The 25352-nt window shown below is 38.6% G+C and overlaps 1 protein-coding gene across 2 annotated transcripts; it reads right to left on the bottom strand.

Annotated features, from left to right (window-relative positions):
* Nucleotides 1-10611: 10611 nt before the first annotated feature.
* Nucleotides 10612-21577, bottom strand: YAE1 (YAE1 maturation factor of ABCE1). 2 transcript variants are annotated; one of them, XR_004060519.1, is made up of 5 exons: nucleotides 21505-21577; nucleotides 20359-20663; nucleotides 18714-18835; nucleotides 14092-18229; nucleotides 10612-13993 (listed from the first exon to the last, which is right to left on the bottom strand). XR_004060519.1 is itself a non-coding variant. In XM_030943402.1 (4 exons), the coding sequence occupies exons 2-4, from the start codon at nucleotides 20473-20475 to the stop codon at nucleotides 17803-17805; spliced, it is 666 nt and encodes a 221-aa protein (XP_030799262.1). In that variant the 5' UTR covers nucleotides 20476-20663; nucleotides 21505-21577; the 3' UTR covers nucleotides 10612-17802. The 2 variants fall into 2 exon arrangements, 1 of the variants encoding a protein (XP_030799262.1); XM_030943402.1 differs by having other exon boundaries at nucleotides 10612-18229.
* Nucleotides 21578-25352: the final 3775 nt, after the last annotated feature.

Genomic DNA, 25352 nt, shown 5'->3' with positions numbered 1-25352 from the left:
CAAACAGTGCCACCCAGGGGTTGTGTAGGAGATATGCTCTTCTTGCTGTAGACCTTGACATTCCCAAGTAACCGCATTTCGAGCTAGTGCCTGTACAAAGGTCCAGGATTAACCCTTGAACCTCACACCACCATTGTACACTGATTCCTATGTACAAGCAGATTGCAACCTGAGATGGTCACAAAATATACACATTTTTGTAGAAATACAATGAAACATTATTGATACTGGTTTTTTAACTCTCTCCACTAAAAAGCAAGACAAACCCCCCCTTTTGGAGTGCTTTCCTATTTTGCTGAGTGATTTTTACTATCATACCTCCCTGTGTTTTTGTCCCCCAGTTAAATTCAGTCTCTGAGAATACGATACCTTCTGAAAAGATAGGGATAGACATTATGCTTTAGATGTGGAAGAACATGGCTAACAGGGTACCTCTTGTAAAAAGTAGCAGAGATGATGTTGCTGTGCTTATCAAGCCCCAAATTCAAACACAAATCCCTGGGGACCAGTTTTTTGAAGGAGCAAGACTTCTGCCTTGCACTGCACCTATGGCCGCTGTGTTGCAGCTGCTACAAATAGGAGCCTTGGTTTCTTGCAGTGGGAATGGAGATACAGGGTGGGTTGCAGCCCTTCTATCAGCATGAAGGCATGGGCGAGTGGGGGCGTGTTCACAGTAAGTGTGCTTGCAAGAGCTGGTTGGGGTCCACTGCTCCCTCTTCCTCCAGCTGGCTGAAGTGGCCTGATTTATAGGGAACTGTGGTTGCTGCTCTGTCATCCTCCCTGCAGGAGGAAGAAGCTGCCAGTCCCTTCTCACTGTCCCTCCTTGGTGTATGCAAAAGGCCATCCCTCTCCTAGTCAATCTGTCTTTCCCCATGTAGTGCCTCTGGCTCAAAGGGGCCAGATCTCTGCAGCTGTTGTGCCCACTAAGTCAAAGAAGCCCTTTGTAATATTTCTTCTGGTTCTGGGGCAGAGCAAAGTGGGTGGCATCTTGCAGGACTCAATTTCTTCTTATTAATAACTTTGCAGTCTTCCTACCTGTCTCAGACTGATGCATTAGGAAATTCACTCCTGTTTTTCTCCTGATGGAGGTAATGGTGATGGAAGTATCACATCTCAGCAAAAAACTTTCTTCGTACATCTGGATTCTGTGTTAGGCCAGAAAGAATATTTATAGGGAGATAGATGATGGACTGAATATATTCCTTCTCCCAGCCCCATTCTCATTCCTTGCCATCCCCAAAAACAAAACAAAACAAAAGTTTCACCACTTCATTGAGATTATCCTCTGCAAAAGTGCAGGATAATTTGGGTTGGAAGGGACCCTTAAAGACCCTCTACTCCAACCCTCCTTCAATAAGCAGGAACATCTTCAACTAGATCAGGTTATTCAGAGCCCTGTCCAACCTGACCTTGAATGTTTGCAGGGAGGGGGCATGCACCACTTCTTTAAGCAACTTGTTCCAATGTCTTAACACCCTCATCATAAAAAATTATCTCTAATTTTTTGTCTCTAATTAAAGTGATCTTTAATGAGCTCTAGGTGGGTGTGTCTGGATATCTCAAGTCTGTGGCAAAGCCTTGGTGTTTATAAAGAATACACATAAGAAATTGTGCATAGGTAAAGAAAGCCTAATGGTTTAACAAACTGATGATTTGGCTGCATATCTGTATTAATTATTGAGAATATTTGCCTATGCAAATCTCCCCCTGCTCTTTTTCTGTCAAAGTCTTACAAAAATTAGATGTTTGTATGTGCAAAATTCAAGTAAAACATTTTTTTATTCCTTCTTTGACGCATAACATCTATGACCTTAGCAAGGTTTTACACTTGTCCTCCTCCAGCATTTCTGGTTGCCTTTATATTTAGAACATTTTGACATGTTTTTCAGGTGTTGTGACAGCTATTTCTACAAATACTTTAATGGAACAGTTGCGTTTAAAATACCAACAAAGGCCATGGACTGAAACTCTGAAACTTGTTTATTTTTGCATGGTAAGAATCACAGGTTAGGTGAGAGAAGGATATGTGGTATAAGAGTATGTTTCCAAGGTAGTTAAAAAATTGCTTGACTTTCAAAAACAAGCAAAACCAACCAACCAAAAACCCCCATGCAATCCAAAACCAATCAAAAGGTAATCCCCAGAAAAACCTGGTGCCTGGTATAGCCTGGCTCCCCATTTTTCTTAGGACAATGGGTTATAAAGTTTCCTGCCTAATTTTAACACATTAGGGGTTGTTTCTTGCATTGTTTTAACTTGTTTTAATGGTGTTTTAACTATTCAGGAGTTAGTACTGATTGTCTATCAGTTGAGGTTACATTCATTATCATTACCATATTCATAGTATGTAAAGACAATCTATTGCCTATAGGACTGGGAGGAAATATTGTATTTTAGAAACTGGTCTGATATCTCCTATCTAGACTTTCTGCTGCTGTGATATACCATTCCATGCTTCCTGCCCTTCCAGTAGCTAATTTAAGAATGATCATCATAAAGAGCAGATTAGCACAACTGCTGTGAGCTCAATGTAAAACTTTCCATTTGTTTCTATGCTTCTTTTTCTTAATGCTTAACTCAAGCCTTACTCTGAAAACAATGTCCTGAATTTGAACAAAGTGAAAACTCTTCAGCGGTGAGTGTTCTTTGTTAATTGAAATGTGGAGTATGAGAAGTTTTCAGGCAAGAGCTTGAAGAGAACCTGGGAGAGTTTGCTTGCTACTGAAGTGAATGGCTTCACAAGCTGAAACTTGTATTCTAATCTAACCAAGTACTCCTGTGGCACTTACTGATCTATTCACTCAGGCAGATTTTTTCTAAAATAAAGCCACAAGTATTTTCTTAGTTTATCTCTAGCTTCACAATGAAATTAGCTGACACATCTAGAGATCAGCTCAAAAGACAGGGGAATGGAAAGCCATTCCTTGCTCCAAAGGCATCTGGTACGTAATTACTGCACAATAATATCTTGACAAATCCATTCAGTGCAGCCATTTCAGAGATAGCTCCAATCGTAGGTAACCTCTGTGTTTGACAAAAACAAATAACCAGAGGTTTGTTGTATGTGGCATCTGTGTGCTCTGCCTCTTAGCTAGTAATTTAAGGAATCTTTATTTGTCTCTTGTTTTCACAAATGTGCTAGGATAACCCACTGCGAAAGCCTGTCAGTAATGCTCCAGATGGTCTATTGCTTTCATGCATGGAGAAGATAGAGAGGACATTAAATGGTAATGAGCTGTTGGATAACTCAAAGTACATTTTTTAAAATATTGTGTGAAATCTACCAATCCTTCTCTACTGATGTTCTTCACAAAGAGGTCATATGTACAAACACAGAGGTGGATAAGAGACAAGAGACTTGCAACTCATCTTTGGGCTAAGCCTTCAGGCTATAGTATTCTTAAAGCCTGAGAATATTTTCTACACAGCACAGCACTTATTAGTCATAATAGTTGTCATTAATAACAAGTCATTCAAGAGGAACTATTTTCTTATTACCTAAATCATATCCTTTAAAGCAAGAAAATACTGGTTCTACTTCTTGATCATTGCAGTTTGATTAAATTGCCTTTCTGGTTTTTGCAGCTAAATCCATGTTTTCTGTGATGAACATATTGGAACTTTTATCCAGACAAAAAGGGTAAGTTTGTTTATGAATAAATGCAAACGAGCAGGCATGGCCTCAATTCCAGAGAGGAATACCATCTGGATGGCTTGTCAACAATGTTATTTTTTAGCTCAGTGTTCTAAAGGAGTGTATTTGCCTATTTTGATTAGCCCTTTGTGGAGAAGGTTTTTGGGTAAAGAGAGGGTATAAATGCCTACATCCTAAAGCTACAGACCAAGGTTAATAGTTTTGAGCTGACCAATATAATAATGCAAAGAGCAGAACACAAATACATGCCTGGTTGGATAGTTTTCAGAAGCTGAGCCAAGGAAGAGTTATTTTTGAAGCATCCCTGGTGTCTCTTCCCATGACCAAGTGAACTATACTCATTTCCTTTTTTAAGTGACAGAATTTTTATATATACAAGCTTTTTTTTTCTTTTTCTCATCCTTCTCAGACTTACTGTTCATGTTAGCCCCAGTGGGACCACCTGCTACATAACATCAATGATGTTTTATGTAGAAATTCAGCTGGAGAAGGATGGAGATGTGATGGATGTAAAGTTGGCTCACTTTGAAGAAGCTCCTGTGGTAAAATGAATTTTCTCTGTCTCTCATGACCCTGTAGTCTCCCACCTGGCTTCCAGCTGTCATGTCAGAAAGGTTTTAACTTCCTTTTGGTCTTGTCACATATGCAAGCCTGTTCATGACACTAGCTACCTCTTTAGGCGCCTGAATCTCTCACTTAAACTTACAACTCAGTTACAGATACTAAATACTCTAGTGCTAAGTGTTACAGTAAAAGTCAGCTGACAGACTCACCTTCCAAGAATTTTGTGGTATCATGCATAAATATTTTTATTTTCATGCTTCAGTGTTACCAGTATACAGTAAATAACAGGGGCTTAAAATATTTTCCTACCAAGGTGTAGTGCAATATATATACTCAGTGGATGTCTTGGAGCTATTCTGTTTTTTATTCTGCCTTCTTTAGGAGTATATATATTTCTACTAGTGGGGATGTTTTTCTAGCAAAATTTCTATTAAATTATTCACAGAATATCACCGTGAAGTTCACATATCATGTTCTGCAGTTGTTACAGAATTACAGACAACCCTTCAGGTCGAAGATATAACAACAAGCTGTTGTGGGGGGTTGGGGAACATAAACTCTGTTTTTTGTCACTAAGTATCCAAATGATTACATTATTACAATTATTACTTTGTAGTTAATTTTGTCCATTATTTTTAGTTGAAGTCAGCCCTGGAATTTCAAATTGTTAATTTAACCTGCACAGGTCTGTTGATCAGTGAGTGCTGGACAATATAATTAGAATGAAAATACATATTCAGAGAATTCTAGCACAACCAATAAAAGAAAAACTGGCCAAGATGCATTTTTTTTTCCTGAAAGAGTTATCAACAAAATATTTCTGTTAATTTTATCCTCTTTCGCAGAGCCTTTGTTCTTCCAATTATTATAGTAATATTTTTTTAACTATTGCACTGTTAGTCTTGGTTTTGAGTGTTGGGGATTTTTTTATGCTAACCATACAGCTACTTAAAAGTAATGAGGATCAAGCTTATAATTACTAATGAAGTGCTTATAGAAGATGTGACACAAATTGCAAGAAAGATGAAACTCCTGTCTCTTATTCCTGTAGGTTTGTGATGATTTGGTCCAGCTTCTAAGGTAAAGAATTACATATAGGGTTTCATGTTGAATGGAAAGGAATTCCTCATGCTAGAACCATTCCAGTGTAAAAACTGAAGAGGGAAAAAAAAAAAAAAGAAAAAGGAAAGAGGGTCAGGGAACAATAACATGAATCCAGAAGACAATAGAACTGACACTGTTTTTGATTCCATTTTTTTGTGGGAAGTTGGTTCCAATCCTCCATATTGGAAGTTGGTTGTCATTGTAACTATTATTATCTGCTTCGAATTTGTAAATTCAAGGCTAAAACTGCAGCAAATATAATTTTGTAAAGATCCTCCAGGCATTATTTATTTCTCAAGTCATTCCATTGAATGAATCTGCTTCAATGAAGCAAGGGTAAAGAGTAATCCCCAATATGTTGGCTCTAGCTGCCAGTCAAACACAGCCTTGGAATACTGGCCTTTGTCTTGATTGTAAGAATTATAGAGCTACTTGGACCCGTAGTTTTGGTAATGGACTGAAGATGACAATTCAGAACTGGTAGATTTACACATACAAACTAGGCATTACTTTTCCTTTCCTCCTTCCATCAAATACTAAATAGCCCTCGTATTGTTCATATGCAAATACTTTAACTGCATGTCCTTCAGGCTTCTCTCACAGCAATGAAAGCAAGGTGGTATCACATGGCCTGAGTTTCTTTGCAAATACATAGGGGGAGATGTGACCCTAATTTTCTCATGTAGCAGTAGGGCTACATGAGAAACCCCAGAAATAGCACTATATATATGTATTTATTATTACCATGTTTTCTTCTGCTTGAATAGCTGCTGTTCCAGGTCAGGCCACCACTTTAAAAGTCTATTTTACAGGTTCTTCAGTGAACCTGTATGATCAAGGTTCCAGATTTTAATAATAATGAGTATATTTAGGAAATTGGATTCTTAAATCCTGTGGCTGAATAGTAGATAGGGAAGAGAGAAAGAATAATCATTGATCTTTAGTGTTTAATCTCTCTTTTGTATTATTCATCATTAGTTTTTTCAGCCGCCTTTTTTCCTCAGAAATGAAGTTGTATTAGCTTTATGAGTGTAAACAGCTATGACTTAAAACTTGAACTTGCATTTTCCTAGGTTTTTGACTTCCAGTGATGTTAATGCCAGCAGTTTGATTCTTGAGCACTGGCATATAGTTACCATTGGTACTGTGGGTGCTACTTTTCTGCCTTCCTGGCTTTGTTAAGATTTGTCACAAAGCACAGGTATCCCTTCTACACCTCTTGGTGTAGTATTTTATTTGGTTGTAAGGCAGTTTGTTATATGTGTAATGTTTCCCATGAGTCTCAAAGTAACTATAAAATTAAGATTTTAAGAACCAGACAGCTAATGCATAGGCTAGTACTGTGTCTGTTCCTGTACCACACATGCCTGCTTCCCTTCTTGTTCCCTGCTTCCCCACTAGTCTAGCTGGAAAGGGACAGAGGAGAGCTGAGTGACTTGTTTAGGTTCCAGGTTTGAAAGAGTTTGTCCCAGTGTAAAAGTTCAGGCAGGCTTATTTTTTCTCTGCTGATCCACACTACTGCCACATCTGCATAGGAAAGATGGGTCACATCTTTCACACTGCAGTCACACAGCTGTCTGTGTGACTTCACACCAGTGTCTAGTAAGGCTTATAAAACTCACATAAAATCTACTTAAGCACAGGTGCGTTAATCTGAACACTGCTCCACGCTGCCTCATCAAGTCGAAGTCCACAGGAATTCTGGGGTTTGCGCAGTCTGAACCATTCATTTATAAACCAAGGCAGTTGACCCTTTTTTTTATTTTCTTTTTTTTTTTTGATTGAGGCATCTATCAGTTATATTTAAGGTCTGTCTCTCTCACATGGTGCTGTGAAGTGCGGTATTAATACACTTGATATTTTAAGATCAGTGTATGCATGCAAGGTCTTAGGGAGGTAGTACTACGTGATTAGCTTTATTGGAACATCAGGAAAAGTGTTTTGCAGCTGATGAGCTGTCATATTTGTGTTTTGTGTACAATTATTGCTTTCAGTAGCGCCTACTTCAGTGCCAGTTTCAGCTATAATTACAGTGCTTCTTGCAACAAAACCAAAGGTTCACATTTTCTGGTATCTTCTATGAAAATTTAAATCAGTACTGCTACTTGATCTGATAAGGAGGGGCCACTGTCACTCTGAAATGGTGCCTTTTATATCACGTTGTGTATAAGAGAGTTATTTTCTATCTCATTTAGTAGTGATTGCCATGATTTTTTTGTTTTTAGGATGAAGAACTATGATGCCTTTGGCAAGATTCTAGAAGACCTGTCAAATATGTATCAAATTCCAGGAAACAGGTTGCAGTTATTTTTTACTCAAAAACTTTTGAAATTCATAACCTAACTTTTGTTTACTTACAAAAATAATAAATTGTCTTTTCTCTCTCCCAGCGAAATGAAAGCTAAGGGATATCTTGCTTTGCAGGCCCTTGAAAAAGACCTTTATTCAATGTCACTTCTTGACAGGTAACTTACAGTCTATGTCTTTGTCCCTTCGCCTCTACTCACACCCCTTCATTTCACTAAAAAAGTTAACTGATCTAATTATAGAGCAGGATGTGGAAGGCTAATGAGTTTTCTCTCACTGGGAAGCCTGAAGCCTTTCTCAACCCCAGACAAGCAAACTAGTTGATCTATTGAACTCCTGTGCTTTATCTCAGGGACTTCCTGGGGAACTGGTTGGTTACAAAGCTTGAGGGTGTGTGCACATGACCACCCACTAGGAGCAAACAGTGTGTCTGAAAGTCAGCAGTCATGTTTAGATCTCCCTGTGGCAGAAGTAAAATAGACTTCTTGGGGTTCTGCTGTTTGGGTATGTCATTTTGTCCTCAGGTTTTAGATCAGGAGGAGTGGATGCCAGCTTTTCTCCTTCCTTTTCTCATATGTTCTTTCATAGAGTAGGATTACAGATAGATAGGGAACAGTTTCCTAAACCTTCTGGTAATTGTACAAGGATTTTCATTGTTTTCAATAAATAAGAGTTGAGGGCAGTGCTTTCCTTCTGGATTTTTGATATGTCTTCTCTGATACCTTGCCTATTAAGTTACATACACACATACCTTGGCAGGTATGGCCTCCTGTAACTCTAAACACCCTCTTTGATTATTTTTGCAGTTTTCCCTTATGAAGCATAATAACACTATGAACTAATGTATTATATTCCCACTAGTCACAGATATCTCAGTAAATAGTAAATATTATTTATAAGTTAAACAGATTATTTGTCCCATCTATGCAGAGTTAGTACACAGCTATGTAAATGTATGGCTGTATATATTTAGCTATATGAACACACTTGAAGTCAGAGAGTGGTTCTGTCCAAGTTAGTTAACCAGGCTATTTCTTCATTCTTTGCTCAACCAGTTGCCACTCTAATATTTTTAACCCCCTTTATTTCTGGTAAATAGCACACCAAAGTGCAACATGAAAGAGCTCAGATGCAGGGAAAGTGGAAGCCCAAGTCCCAGAAGTAATGCATGTGTGGAGTGGTGGTCTTTTGGAAGCTAGACATACAATCTACTTCCAAATGTCTTCTTTTGATTAAGGATACAAATTAGAAATTACATTAGCCTAGCTAGCACTGCAATGCAGGAAACACTAATTAAGATGTGTTTTGAAATAGAACACAGGATCTAAACAGAGTTACTGAAGTACTTAATGGAAAAGTAGGACACCTGGTGCCAAGAACTGGAGGTGATTTTTTTCCTTTTTTTTCCTTTTTTCTCCTTTCTTTTTCCCCCCCATTTTCTTTTTCTCCCCCACCCCCCTTTTTTTTTCTTTTCCCGTTTCTGAATTTAAAGAATTGTAATCAAAACATACTACTGAGTTGATCTTTGTGTACAGGAAAGATCCTCTACTATAAATAAAATCTGCAGTAGGGATTTGCTGTGCCTGTATTCTCAGATAACATAGAGATATACAGAACATATATTGAACAATATTGTAAGTAGAGATGTACTCTTACAAGGAATCCCCTCTGCCCATCTACAGTGTTGGTTTTTTCACCTTTGTGTCAAGGCACCCAACATATTTCCTCTACTGACCTGTGTAGTAACTATTATTTTTTTATTCCTCAGGAACCCCAATGAACATTGAATTTTACATTTCTCCCTATCAAGTTTTGGAAGCAGAACTAAATAATGGTAAAGCTATTTCAGCTGTTCTGCTGTTTCAGCAGAAATAGCTAACAAGAGTTTTTCAATACTACCTGTTTCATTAAGCAAAGTTAATTAATGAAAGCTCAGAATTAAAATTTAAAATTCTAGTTTAGTAGAACAATTTATGTGATGCATTTTAGCACAGTTTTAATGTCCATCAGGAAACTACTTTCCATGTCTTGGTTGTTGATTCAGCCATTGCTGCTATCATCTTTGGGCAACTTTGGCCTTTTGGGTGTGGTCAATGTAAACTTCTCTTTACTGCCCACACCACTGTGGCTGTCAGTTTGACCTGACCATCCAAGTCCTTACCATTGTATATTTTGTATGCATAGTATTAATATACACTAAATTAAGGAAAATAATGCCATTCTCTTTCTCCCTAAGGTTCCCAGGTATGTGGAACAAAAACAGTTGTAACTGTTGAAGGCACAGATACACTCCAAAAACTGCCTCTTTCTCCATTAATTATAGATCCTCAAGCTGGAGAGGACAGGTGAGGCTCTGGACACTTGTCAATACAGAAATGGATTTACAAGTCCCTGGCACTGACTTCCACATAACTTATATTTAGCCTCTGCTGAAACAGAAGTTCTGTTTTATTTATGGCTTTGTGCTCCACAGCTACACCGTCTATAATCTGTGGCTTTTACGGTTTTCCCAAATGGACTTCGAAAGTATTGTATTTATATTTAACTGTGTCAGTTGCATTGAACTATGAATTTACTCATAGATTTGAGGCTAGAAAGAAACACTAGAACAGTATTACTGAACTTTCTAGTATTCAACAAGCAAGTCCTTCATAGATTCACAGTAAAGAAAGCATACGCTGAAAGATATTACACCTAAAATACACAAAATAGTTTGTCATCCCACTATGGGTACTGACACCTCATCTCTCTCTACCTCAGTGTTGTCTGGAGGGGAAGTCTGAAGTAACTTTCCGAACTAAAATACTTTTAAATTATTTGTAAAAAACACTGCTCAGTTTCTGTGTCTCACTTTTCCTTTCTGTAGGTTTTCACATTAACCATGTTTTAAACTAATAAAGTTGCATTTATAAAGCAAAACACTTCTCAAGTCAGAAAATGTATGGAACATAATAAACTCCTAGGGACCTAACAGTGGCCTTGCATTTAGAGTCCTTGTTATGGCAATTTCTGTAAAAAACCTTTCATTCTGACAATTTTTTTCCTAGCAACCCTGATTTTTTGCAACTGACTGATGAACTCAGCATGGATTTGCCAGCTCATTTTGTTCTGAAGTTTCATCAGCCTGTTGCAATGTCTTCATCCAGTATTGAAGAGATACAGAAGCTCACAGGCATGTTATAATTGATTTTTAAGACTAAGTACTTCCGTGACTATGCATTGCTTATTTGCTTTTTGCTTCCCCATGTTAAAGTTGCAAGAAAAAGTTGCTTCTTGGGCAGAACATATTCTGTTCTACCAGTCCAAGTGTAACAACCAGTGCAAAACACAAAAATTCTAAGAAAGATGTGACAAAGGCAAAGTTAAACACTCTGCCTCAAATTCCCAAGAGCAAAAAAGGGGAATAAGAAAGCAAATCAGTATTTTTGTCTTTTCAAAATATTGTGTTTGTTTTTAATAGTAGCTTTCACAACCTACTGTCTTAACCTAATTGCTAATAAAAATAATGACCTGGTTTCAGGAATTCAGATTTCTGGCTTGAAACTAGCTCCACTGTATGAGCTAATTGTTCTGTCTACTCTTAAAGAAAAATGCAGTGAAGACTTGTCTACAAATAAATCTTGTTTCTTTGTGGTAAGTATAGTGTGCATCTGATACACACTGTGCTGTTGTGCAAGGTATATATACTGAATTACCATTTCCCCATAAGCAAGCAATGTAGGTTTCCCAGAATCCCAACAAAAGTGCTCTTTAGGAAATAGCTCAATTTACGAAGCAGTATTAGAGCCTTTCATGTTAGTGAGCTTCTCATGCTCATTAATAAAACACTGTGTGCTTGGCTGCTGAAGTCACACTAATTTGTCTGTGTGTAACCCAAATATTTACTCTTCTAAAAATTGCTCAGAACTTTATCATTAATGCCTTAAAAAGAAGGAAACTTGTTGACTGGTGTGAGGAGCAAGTCCCAAGAAGGTACTTCCGTAGATTTTTGAAGATCTTTATCATGCTGCATGTCACACTGTTTTAACAAAAGGGGTTTCTTAATTAGGTAACAGTGGGACTATTGATTCCTCTTAAAGGGACTAGCAGGAAGAAAAATATAAAGTGTTACAACAGTGATGCCAACTAGAGACAAAGTTGTTTGAAGAAGGCTTCCCTTTTAATAACTGCATTATTGAAATACAGTTGCTTAGGCTGCATTGGATGTAAAGTTTTAGAACAGAAAGTTGTGGCTAAGATTCTTTCTGCCAGATTTATGTACAGGGCAACTATGCGACAAGCTTCAAAGGTATACTTTTTTTTGCTAGGAAACATTAATTTTGCAATTCATGGCAGCAAAAGAAGAGGGTACTTTTTTTCTGTTCTACTAGCAGTAGAGCTCATTGCCTGCTTAGTTCTTGGACCTTGAGGTGGTGGTACAGAAGGTAGTAGTAAATTTACACCATGATAAAATAATGTTTGGCATAGCTCTTCTGTAAGATGGAATTAATCTTTCAGTTCTATTAGATGTACATGAAAGGCTCTGTAACTTTTCAACAATTCCCTAGAATATTTGTACTTGGTGGGAGGTTTTACTTCTGAGTTTAAAGATTTTATTTCTAGAATTACTAAATTGCATTCTAACCTTGAAATGGGTGTAGGGAAAATATGTTTGATCCATGAACACACAAGGAAAAGCTCTTCAGCCTTTGTTAATGTAGGTCCTCCTCATTAACTGTCCTGCCCTGTTCTTAAGGGGACATTCCAGTTGGCATCCTGAAGTAGATAAAACCATACTCCATTTCTAATTTTGTCACAGAATTACTGTTAACATGGACAGGTGGTAAATTTTTCTATTTCCTCCTCATCTTCAAGTGAATCATCAGGAGATATTCCAGCCAAACTTATCTCTCCAAAGAAAAAGTAGTAGTGATGGAGGTTGGCACAACATCTGATGTCCAGAAGAGATTTCCAGCAAAACTGCTATCCTGTTTGTGCAACTGTCAAGCAGCATTACTGATATTATTATTTTGGTCACTAACATTTTTATAGCCTATACGGCTCTGAAAAGTATTTGGAAGAACTGATGACACTTGAACTCCTGACCACTTGGCTCTGGGTATATTTGCCTAATTTGGATGTATTTGGGAGGGAGAGTGGATCTCATTTAGCTTCCACTAAGGATTCTACTAGAAATGCATAGGTACCATGGATGTGCTAGAAATGTATCTTTCAAAAATATTTTTGTTGTAGATTGTACAATTGCCTGATAACATCAAACTTTACTTTCCTGTTTTCAGTCCTTGAAACATCACCATTATTTGTTGCTTAGTCTCTTCCAGATCATCCAAAGCACTGTTACTTCATAAACAAGGGCTCAGAAAAATCAGTTTTAGCAGGAGCCTTGGTCAGTAAAATCCCATTTAGCCATCCAAAGTGTGTGCCTGGTGTAATAGAGATTCTTCGACATCAAGTGGCATATAACACTCTTATTAGCAGCTGTGTCTCTGAGAAGCATATAAATGAAGGTAAATTGTGTGGCTGGAAGTGATGGCATAGTATTAGAGACAAACTAGTTTCTAAATTGGGTGTTGACAGATTTTACTACTCCCTTGCCAAAACTGTCATTACTTGTGGAGTACAGTAAATGATAAAAAAATCTTAACACTGTATTGATTTTTAAAAAAGTTCTATGCTCATTCTATGTACACAAATGAAGCTGTCAAAGTAATGAAAAATTAGACTATTGTATCAGTATTTTTAAAATTCTGGCATGTAATTCAGCCAAAAAGAACCCAGCTTCAATGGTGGATATCACTAAACAGTATTTTTATTTTTAGATGATTCAGAACTTCTTTACTTTGAAGTGGTACCACACAAGAAAACCAGCTTTTCTGTCTTTTTCCTTCATCCTGTGAAAGAGAATTTAGCCTGTGGTATGTGTGGAATAATTGCTACTGTCCTCTTTACTGAGCTGACAGGAGACTTGGTTCGAACTAGGCTCTTGCACTATGTTTCTCGGTTACAAACAGTCTAAGGGCCACTCAACAGTGTTCAGCCCAGGAAAAACACCAAGTGCATGCACTTGTGTATAAACTGCTTACTAGAAGGTGTTTTGTACTCTGAATAATACAGAAGGTAAATGCAAATATTAAAGTCTTGGCCTGCATTTAATTAATAAATTGTAATTTCCACTATTTCTGATTAAATATATTAAGGAAAAGCAAGTCATGCAAATATATTGCTGCAAACCTCTTTCCACGGTCTTCAGTCTTACATCTCTTCAAGCATCAAAATGAAAGGATGGTTTTTGATGTTTGTAAGTATTTCAAACCAAAGATTTTTCTTGTTCTGTTCCTCCTTAGTGGTAATTGATGTTATAAGCTGTAGAGAAGTCCAATGTCACCTTCATTTAAATCCTCAAGATCCAACTCTAAATTCTACTGATGACTTCATAGCAAGAGTTGTGAAACGGTACGTACTTTTATTTCCCAACAGATGTCCATCAAATGGAAATATCATGTGCATTTGTAATGCCATGAACTCAGCAACTGGAAAACTTCACTTTAGTAAAATGCTGTAATACAATAATGGGAATAAGTTATTTCAGTGTCATAAGTATCTCTTTCAAAAATTTTAAACATTAACAGCGATGAAGTATTTCTAGTAGAAAGCATGTGGAAGTAAGGAAAGACTATTGAGTAAAGAGTTTTACCTTTTATGAAGATGCTTTTCTGAAGACTCTAGCTGATGACAGTCTCATGACTAGTGTAACTTCCAATAGCATGGAAAGGTCTTTTTACACATCTGCCTAACAGCAATCAGTGCTTCTCTTCAGGAAGTGAGTTGTATATGGCATGTCTACAACACTGACTCTGGCTTGTTTTCTGAACAAATTCCAAGAGACTGAGTTGTTGTGATACATGAACATAGGCTAGACAAACTGATTCAGAACAGTCTAAGAGCACTAAGTGGTTTGGCATAAGCTAGTACACATCTATTATCTGTTTGATGACAACAAAACCAATGCAGGTTGGATTTTGAACCTGAATTTAAACAAGGTACTATTTTTGGAACCAGGTTAAGAGTGGGGAAAAGACTCCTCCAGTATAAGACAATGTTTTAGAAAAGATACCTTCTGTACCTGTGTTACACAAAACATGAAGGTTACAATTATAAAACTCAAGAAGAATTAATATATTTCAATATTCTTAGTTTTGGTTTTCACTAGAAGTACCCTTATGACTTTTTTTGTTGACCAGATTGACCAGACTGAAAGACCTCCCACTATTTCAGTCAAAGCTTCTGTGCACACCTAACTTCAAAGACTCAGCACTAAATTTGTGTGTCAACATATATTTCTGGTACAGCACATGCAGTTTGTATTATGGCTACAAAGTAACACCAGGTTGCACAAGACAAAACCAGAAAGGAGTTAATGCTGGTTTTCATTCAGGGGTCAGCCACAGTTTAAAAAACAGAAGTACTTTAAAGAACATTGTATAATGTCCATAATAGTGACTAATGTGTCATTTCCTTCTTCAGTTGCATGTCAGTCCCAGTTGTCATGAGAGCTGTTTTCAGGAACGCTGCCAAGGTGAAAGCTGACAGTGAAACACAAGATATGGACACAGAACAACCTGGACCACAACTGGAGCAAACTACAGATTCTGACAGTCTCAAAGAAAGCCCTTCTGGTGCTGGTCAGCAAGACTGGGCAGTGAAAGATAAGCCAAATGATACAGAGAGTACAGAAGAAAATCTCTCTACAGCCAAACTGGAAACTCTGGGTGATAACATGGAAAAAAAGTAACCCCTCACTATGCACTGAAACCTTGTGGAGGAAAGTAAGCTAGTATAGAAGCTGATGTAATAGACAAAAAACATGATGGTTTTATGAACAAAAATGAAGCCTACTTAGTAATTTGTGAATGGTATCTCCTCTTTGCAAACTTTTAAATATGGGAAAGTAATTCCCTTGAATCTGCATTTTAAAACATCCAAATCTGTAAAGTCTAACACTGCTCTATTAACCTTTATTTTGTCTTGTTACTGAAAACCTAAAAAATCATAGTGATAAACAAGATTACCTCTAACACTGTCTTTTTTATTGTTAGAAGGTAAGGCATTACTTTATTCTTGGTCAAGAGATATGTGTTCCTGACAAAGTTCCAGCCTCAATGCTGATCCCGATACAAAACATTTTGCTTATTTATGCATTTCTTGCAAACAAAGACATCAATGTTCATTGGTTTAATTTACATAATTCTCTTCATTAATTAATATTCCACCCCCTATTAGTTATTTATTTATTTCTCTTCATGCTAATCTGGTCCACACCCTTTATTCCTTCTTTTATCTTTTTCTCCAACTTTCCAGGCCTTAATCTTCTCCATATCTTCTGGTTACTCTAATGTCCTTGAAGGGCCATAAATTTAAGATCCCAGATGCCCAATCTTCAAATTCCTTTGCTTTGTTCATTGAAGATAGTCAGGCTTAGTTTTAACAAACTCAAGATTTCAGTGATTTAATGATCAAAGTAGGTCTGTGAAGAAACTTAACTGGTGTTGGCTAAAAGTGGGCACTGCTTACAATTAGTTAAAACAACTAATTAAAAATTAGTTAGGAAAATTATATATATATTCCAATACTTTCTGCACCACATTCTACCAGAATATGGAAGAAATCTGTGTTTAGCATGATACAGTCTATAACACAATGCAGGCATTTGAAGAAAAGTAATGTTTATCCATGTCAATATTATGCTAAATAAATTGAAAAAAGTCACTTGAACGATTTTTGTATATACACAATTAATGCAGACATCCCTCTCTGTCCACTATTTCATAAATGCATTCAATCTAAGACTCTGAACTGCAGTTCTGCTTACCCCTAAAGCAGAAGTGGTACTGAAAGGAAACCAAAATTACAGTCTGTCAACTCTGACAGGGTAACGGAGTCTTTAGTAAGAATGTTGTATAAACTTAGGCTCTGAAAATCAAAGAATTTTTGCCTTCAATTTTTTCTGCCTTTAAGTATGAAATGGCTTTGTGCGTGTGTTTTGGTTTTTTTTTTTAATTACAGTTTACTGTTCAAAATCTTACTTTGCCTATGTTCCTTTGTCTCCAATATGAACGAGTTCCAGGAAACTTCCAACAAGTAAGCTGGGAACTTACTATGAATCAGTTTAATTAATGTAAAACAGAGGCATTTACAAAGAAAAAACTTCCTGAACAGAGCAATTTACAGCTACAGTGAAGGGAAGCAATGGGAAAGCAAGTCAAATATAGAATAGTTACAGAAATACAAAATGATCAGAAATAGGCATGTGTGGCTGATGTGTTTCTAAGAGGTAGTGAATAAGCTTGGCTTCCTTGGCTTCCTTGAAGAGTTTGAGAAAAACATTATTGGAATGCGGGAAAGAGTTCAGGCTAGATGGACTGACAAAATAAATACAAAAATAACAAAAGGATGTTCATTAGACTGGAAGCATGTTTAGTGTGGTCTGACATGGTAAGAGTAGATGTCTAGAAGTAAAACAATGAATTGTCAGCAATTCTGTATTTGAGGAAAATGGTATGTTTTCAGCAAAAGTGACAAATATAACTATACAAGGAGGGAAAAATAGTTTTTAACCATGAAAGTGCATTGCATCATGGGTAGAAAAGATAACACAGAATTTGACAAAAAGTGACTAGAGTCACAGCAGTCTAGGAATTAGCAGCATATCATGTTCTATTTTGCACACAGCATATCATCAACAGCAGCTTATTCTGCAAAAACACCGACCATTTCCGTAGCACTGAGCAGTTATTCTTTTGATATTGCAGGGGACTAATTTAGAGGGGCTATTTAATCCCCAATTTAGAGGGACCCACTTCATTTCCAAGCTACTGCCAAGAAAAAAATAAGGGTGAAATGGGATCTCCTGACGCAAAACAGAAACATATTTAGTAACTCTTTGTAAAGCTTTAAAGTCACTGCCCCTTTCTGTGAATGTTACCTTTAAGGTTGGAAGTGAAGGGTTTTGCCCAGAGCCAAAATCATGGCGAGGATTTACAAAAATGACTTCTACTATAAAGCATCCAAATTAGATTTTCCTAAAGCAAAAGTGATGCATCAGGCTGTACATGGCCCACAAACTAAGAATCAAAATCCACTGTGATAGTTTTAAGTACCATGAGACAGAAAAACTAATGTTCCAGTTGCTGGACATGATGGAGTACATCCAGTGATAAGCCCAGTTGCTCTACTAACCAAACAGTCTGCATTTTAACCCAAGCAAGGGTTGACTTTTCAGGATCTGTGCAGAGGTTTGCCTTGCTGCACTCAGACTGCAAGGAACCAACCTCACCACTGTTCCTACAAATGTTTTCACCGGAGCTGCTGCCACAATCGTTGTGTTTTCCATCTTTAACTTCCCTGTACTCTGTCCCAGCTGTGTGATTAAGGTCCATGTCCTGAACCGAGTCTAAAATGTGTCCAAGATGTGGCTGTTCTTCAGTAGAATTCAGATACTTAAGCACATCATCTTCATGCTTTCCAACCACATCAAGAAGATTATTTATCATACTTAGAGCAGAATCATGTCCATTAAAATGACACCAGGATAAGAGAGCACTGAAAAGTGAACAACAACAGAAGTGATTATATTTATCTACGTAGATCTCCACTTGGTGGAGGTAGATAGACAGCAGTGCGACAAGATATCTATGCATCATAAATACATTTATGTATAATTCACGATTTATGGAAAATTCAGGCAGTAGAACTAAATATTAAACTTAAGTACATAGATTCAGACAATTTTGGAAGAGTAACTGAAATAGAATTTTTAGAAATTATACTTCTATACCCAGGTAGGCATTCCCTGTTCTCAAGATGTGAGAATTCTCAGGTTGCTAACTTTGGACAGTTTCAAAAAGTGGTTGTTGGTTTTTTTTTTTGGTTTTTTTTTTTGGTGGTGGTTGTTGTTGTTGGGTTTTTTGTTTGTTTTTTTGGTTGGTTGGTTTTGTTTTTAATTAAAACAAACAAAAACCTGTATGTGTGTTCCCCTGTTACAAACCCTCCATATACATTTGACCTTAAGGAGTTTGTAACCTACTTCAGGGTTCCTTTGAACTGGCCACATGTAATCATCAGCTCAGCACCATGTCTGTAACCTTGATTAAAGCCTGTCTGGAGTGCAAGTTCTTTCCCAGCCTCAATTCCATCCCTATAGCCTTCCTGTAACAAAAGCAGTGAAAAAGGTTGCTCAGTGTCACAACATGACAAAGTGGACCTCCCAACAAATACATAACAATAATAAAAAAAAAGTTTAAACAATTATCACATCTTTTAAGTTACAGCTTCTATATCTGAACATCCTTCACCGCTACACCCCCATTGCCAAATCAAAACATGCTTGTTGCAGTATACTATGATTTACTGACCTGTAAGATGCAGTTTTTTACTTTTCCCAAAAGGATTCCCAGAAAGTGAGAAAAGAGGGAAACTTCTTTTAGAAAGATCAAAAAAACCCCTCCATGTTTGCTTTTAATGATTACCAACTGCTTTGTGAGAAATGGACTTAGAAGTACCACATACACTTTTTTCTATCTAAAAAGATATGCAGGCTGCCAATCTTCCCCTTTAGCAGAGGTACTCTTCTATCTGTAATCCATCTACATGGAATCCATTTATTTTCACAAAATTAACTGCTGAGCAGTGCTCCTTTATTTGCTGGACCTCACTCCATTCAAGAGTTATAGCAGAAAAAGAGATGGTGATTGGTGATTGACTGAGTCATATATAAATACACTTAACATGGGGACTGCTTTCTTTAAGTAAACAGCTAATGACTGTAATACAAATTACTTTCTTTATTCTTAACTTTTTTCATATCAAGATTACAAGCTACAAAAGTGAAAACTCCTACTTGCTCATGGTGGCCTTGCTAGAAAAGCGGTCTGGAACACAAAAATTTATTTTGCCCAACATACAACTCTAACTTCAATAACACTTCATGATTTTGCAGTATCTACTCAAAAATACCAGAGGGATTTCTGTAAGAACACTAAACAGTTGCTTAAGAAAACCAGTCTTTTCATGGAACTTTTCATGGAACTCAGATGAAGGAAAATACACTGGGTCTGCTGTAATACCCTTCTTCATCAACTACCTACACAACTGTTTCCATCCACGTTCTTCAGCCAAACGCTGCTCAATTGTGAGGAGAGGAGCCCCACTCTGAATGACACAGTATCTGTCAAACTCATCTGTTTATGCTTTGTTGCTTTGTTCTCTGCAGAACTGCAGAGAGGCAAGACCACAACGCCCAAATGTGGTTGCACACAGAGTCACACATCTTACATTCTGACTGATGAACAACTCTACTCAAAACCCCAAACGTCTCACGTTTCTTTATTAGCACTGTTCAGCTCTGTTGCCCTACATTTAATAGGGCTATACCTACAAGTAAAAAGCAAGTAGCTTGCATCACAATTCAGCACTGCCTTTTATAAATGCACATGGTTGTGCAGAAGGAGTCAATGTCTTTAGGTAAAACAGTACTTTGCTCTGGTGACTACTAAGTATTGTTTATGTACATTTCTGCCACATTTTCATGATATTCAGAAGAAAGTACACCACAATAACTTTTAAGCAGCTAGTTTTACTTTTCCCTTGAAATCATTCACATATCTATTGAGTTAAAGGTCAGTAAATCTAAAATGCTAAAAAGTATATTAAATAATTTTTACAAAAAATACCTTCAATCTCTTTTTCATAGTGCTGTTCCATTCCTTCTGTAGTAGATACATTTCATCTGCATCTTCATCAAATATATCCTCACTGGATTGGCTGACTGCTACTTGTACCCAGGACATAATAGCAGTGCCCTATCACCCCTGTTTATGTGGTAAAAAACCACTGAGAAACGCTCAGAAGTGCTTCTGGTGAAGTGTCAGATTAGAAGTATTGGCAAAAAACTGTGAGCTCTGAAGAGAAGCCAGGTATGGAGCTGATTATTCAAGCTGTACATGGGAACTTGGTGCTGTGTGCCATTAGGGTGCATCTGTCAAGAAAAGGAAGTCAGATCATAGTTCGCAAAGTAACTTCCAAGATGTGTTAGGGCAACTTATGATAGTTCCTCCCCATATTATGGCACTGACACACATATGGACGCCAACGCAGCATTTATGAATACTGCCAGTACAAGGACAGCTGGCAGAAACAACTTTATGACTTGCTTCCAACAGCAGCTGACAAATAGTCCCATACAGCCTCCATGTGGTGCCCTAAAACAAGCTGTACGTATACACACAACTTTGTGTATTTGCACTGTGTACACAATTTACTACACGCAGGTTAATACTTGCAGAGTTAATAACTGGGAAGTACTTTCACCTTCGATTTACAGTTTTCTGATTATGCCAAATACTCAACTATCTTATAAAACAGAAACAGTCCTTTCTATTTTGAATAAAGAATTAGCAAGTGCTGCTGCAGTGGAAAGGATAAATTTTTGAGTTATTTAATCTTTTCCTATGACGAAAACTTTTGAGAAGCGTCTCACAACTAATTCATTTGCCTCGCTGTAAATTGTTAGAACACACCCACACTTCCTTGCGGAGACACCGGCGGCTCTCAGAGAACCCAGGGCTCTAGGACACAACCGGCTGGGGTCTCGCAGCCTGCGCTGGGCAAGCGGAGCATCCCACAGCCGGACCCGGCGGCAGGCAGGGCCAGGCCCGGCCGCCATTTCACGGCCGCGCATGTGTCCAGTTGGCCAGAAGCGGCCGCGCTCCGGGGAGCCTTCCTTCTGCCCCGCCCGGCCTCAGACGCTGCCTCCCCTCGCCTCGCCTTTCCGCGCTGCTCGCACAGCCACCGCCGCCAGCCCGGCCCCGCACACTGACCCTCAGCACAGCCGCCGGCACACCGCGCCGCGCTCGGCCATCTTCACTGAGGGCAAACGGACGCCGGCGGAAGTAGTTGGGCAGCGACGGCCATGACGTCAGAGCGCGTCGGAGACGCTGGAGGCGCCATCTTGAGTGAGGGCGCAGCTCCCTCCAGTGGCTCAGCCGAGCCCGGCCCTGCCCGGTCCTGCCCTGCGCGGTCCTGCCCTGGTGCGGCCGGGCGGCAACGCGGCGGGAGCTGCTGCCGCAGTCGGGATGCCCTTATCCCATTCCTCGGGGCACGAAGGTTTCATCGTCTTTTCAGTTATAAACGGTGGACTTTAGGAAAAAAAAAAATCTGCCTTGTTGACTTCAGATTCATCAAGGACTTTATGTGAAGCATGTCCTTAAGCTATCTTGTATAAGACCCAGGTAGTACAATGAGAAATCCTTTTTAATATGAAAGATGCCAGCAGGAGTCAAGTGTTTCATTGCTGACTTTGACTAGAGAAAACAGGAATATCCTGTTGACATAAATGAAACATAAGTACAACAATGTTGGTCCATGCTGCATTTGGCTTATGAGCATAAGTTTAAAGCTGATTAATCTTCGTGAACACACAATACATCAAGCTTGAATTCAAGCTGCCTGCTTCTCCAAATTGCCAGAGACTGTTCAGTAAACGCCGCCGTGTGCCGAGTGCCCTGCGGGCCCCGGGCAGCCAGAACATCCGAGAGGCCGATTCCCCGTGGGACCACACTCCCCACAGCCACTTACACGTGTCGGGTGTCCCGTTTCCTGTCCCAGGAGTGGCTGGTGACATTCCTTACAGCAGGGCTTGGGACGCTGCACGGACAGCAGCAGGGCCTGTCTGAGCTCTGCAGGTACCAGGAGACGCACAAGCGCGTGCTGCAAACTGTGTAGCCGCTGCACCCCCATTCCCTCAGCCCTTCTGCTCTGCAGATAGCCTGTCCTCCTGCTTCTGGCCCATCTTGGGTGCTCGCTGATGGTTGAATGCTGAGGTAGGAGTAGCCAAGTAACCAAATCTGTGTAGAAATTCGTGTGTCAGGTGTCAAAATGACACTGGTGCTTCTGGATGGCCACAACTGCCTATCTGTTCCTCAGCAGTTACTACAATGTCAATGATTGCTAATTTCCTGGCCCACTGTGAGAAATAGCTACTCACTTTTCATAGTTTAGGAAGGTTTATTAAACCTTATCAAAAATACAACAGATGACTGAATAAAGAAAAAAGGTTATGGCACCGGGAGCAAAATATTTTCTCCGCCATGTGCTCAGCTTCCCTTACAATGGAGGTTTTTTCCTTTTTAACCCTTTAATCCCTCCTAAAGTTCTGTCCATCAACCCCTTCTTCGCTATCCAGTGGTGGAGATCTCTTCCTCAAATCCTGATTGGAGGTCAGGTGTTGCCATAGTGACAAGCCAGCCCTCCCAGATGTCCCAGTTCTAGCTGTCCCTTGATAACCGCATGAGGGGGTACAACATAACTATAAATCTATAAATCCCTTCTGGCAACAAAAACTTTAACTGGTCACATTGACACTTAGCAAAAATTCACCAGGTGGAAACAATTCTTCATCTGGCAACAGCACTGTTAAACTTGGGTTAACCCTTTGCCTATCATCTTCTGCTCTGTCTCATCAGCCTCTTGCTCTTCTGGAAAAGATACACAGGTCATGGCTCAGGGAAGCTATGAGTTTCCCAGATTCACACTATCAGTTTAAATGTCTTAAATTTAACAAAGTTGATCATCCCACACAGATGTTTAAGAATGAGTCTTTATAATTGTGAGGAAAAAAAAAAGAAATTTTTCTGTTATTAGTTGTGGCTGGGTAATTAGGTGAATCATTGTATACATAGAGCAACGTTGTTGGGATATGAAGTACAGTTGCAACTTGAAGACAATTGATTCTATGTTGATGGTGGCCCGGACAGGAGTGCTGGGATTGAGGGTGGGGTGCGATGTCTCAGGGTGTGGATGTTTTCCACACTTATGTGTGTTCTAAATGGGACAGTATCTGTGTATTATGGTGACACTGTCAAGATATATAACAGAAGACCAAAACAGGAGAGCAATATTTCACTGGCTAAAAGGCAGTTCTGATATTTTTGCACAATAAAGTTGCCTGAAATTGTGAAAAGCAAAGTAGTTGACTTGTGACCCATTGTAAAGTTTGCCAGTGCCATATCTAAGTTTAAAACCGGGCTAATTTTAGGCTTACGGTATCTGATGTACCAAAGGTACTTCTGGAACATGAACATGCATATCTCAGCAGTTACTTCCTGCTTTCCTGGTGTGCCTGGAGAGCTTCTAGAGGGGTCAGCACACAGTCAGAGCTTAGTAGTAACAAGAGATTTCAGAAGATCATTACACAGGAATTCTGCCAGCTTTGTCTTAGCAGTAAGGTTTGCCATTAAGCAATCAGCCACAAGTGATCCCCAAAAGTGAACCATATTAGCATATTGTCATAGGATGGTTTTTGCACCTTTGCACCTTTGCACCATTTTTACTGCATATAATACTTCAGATAAAGCGCTGCTCCTATTCAGATCATTATTATGCAGCTTTGTGTCTCAAACATAAATGGGTGGGAATATCCAATAGATTTTGTCATAATGCAGACGCCTCAAGAATTCAAGCTTTTTTGAAGGGTGGTTGATTACCTTGGCCAGGACTTGTATATGGGCCACTCTGTGGGGCAGGTTCCTTTCATTCTCACTACAGCAATTTCTGTCACTGTGTGCTGTGGTTTCTGGCAGAATTGAATAAAGCCTTGTGAAAAGACCCAGGGCAGAGGACTATTTACACTGTAAATTGTTCTTCAGTCATGCACTGCTTATGGACTGACAGAGCCATGTTTCATTGACTCCAACTTTGGGAGTAATGTAATTATTTTAAGAAATCATAGCTCTTAAATGGTATTTGGATAAATTTCACCAACATTTAAATCATTTAAACATTTAAATGTTTACTTGTCTTCTATAGTAAACAAGATAAAAGCATAATGAAAAAGAGCAAGCTATCAAAATGTGAGGAGAATGGAAATTGTCAATATTTAATAAAGATGGGATATGCATTGTCACCAAACATTACACAATGTTTCTAAAGAGCCTTAAACCATAAGTCTCTCCCAAATTGTGTACATATTCTATGGTCAGATCTGTAGTCTTTTCCAGGTATCTGGCTCTACTGCCTAGTCAAATTCTAGGCTCTTTTCCATTAATATCATGATAAGAGGGCATTGGTAGGACTGCCTACAACATCAGCATCAAGAAAGACATATTCACATGTCTCTGTCCTGATCTTGGATCTGTGCATCTTTTCTCCATGCATGGGGGTGGTGGGGTTGTGCACTGCTGGCTGAATTTCAATAATAATACAGTGACGTACATCACATAAATACTTTGCTACCACAGAGAAGGAAACAGTGACCAAACAGGTTAGATGCAAGGTCATAGGCTTAATGAGGTTTTAAATATTGCAGCTCACAGCATAGGAGACTATAATGTCCCTAAATTGAAGAAGAGGGTTAAAATAAACTTCTAGGATCAATGAGTATTACCAGGACATGGTAATAAACCTACACTTCTGTATTTTCCTGTAATAGCTCTCATGCAGGATATTAATACAATTTACTAGTGAAGCCCTGTCACCCTCTTCTGATGAAGGTAACTAATACATATGAATTACTTCTCTGCTTTTGTGAAATCACTTCTCTCTTCTTTAATAGCACACAATATTGCAACAACAACTCTTTGGGTCAAAATGTCACATTTAATGTGAGAAGAAAATGGAAGAATATGGAAAAGAATGCATCAAAGGTAAATGTCTAACATTCACTTCCAAG

This window comes from Camarhynchus parvulus, chromosome 2 (genome assembly GCF_901933205.1).
Source record: "Camarhynchus parvulus chromosome 2, STF_HiC, whole genome shotgun sequence".
Classification (NCBI taxonomy): Eukaryota; Metazoa; Chordata; class Aves; order Passeriformes; family Thraupidae; genus Camarhynchus; species Camarhynchus parvulus.
Note: the sequence above shows the minus strand (reverse complement) of the source record. Positions and strands in the feature narration are given on the sequence as shown.

Bases quoted from the DNA above. Each gene is read 5' to 3' on its own strand.
- YAE1 (XM_030943402.1), bottom strand. From the start codon at position 20,475: ATGTCCTGGGTACAAGTAGCAGTCAGCCAATCCAGTGAGGATATATTT. The intron at 18,836-20,358 runs GTATTTTTTGTA...CTTTTGTTACAG, and splicing joins CTATGAAAAAGAGATTGAAG to GAAGGCTATAGGGATGGAAT. The intron at 18,230-18,713 runs GTAGGTTACAAA...TTCACTTTTCAG, and splicing joins CAGTTCAAAGGAACCCTGAA to TGCTCTCTTATCCTGGTGTC.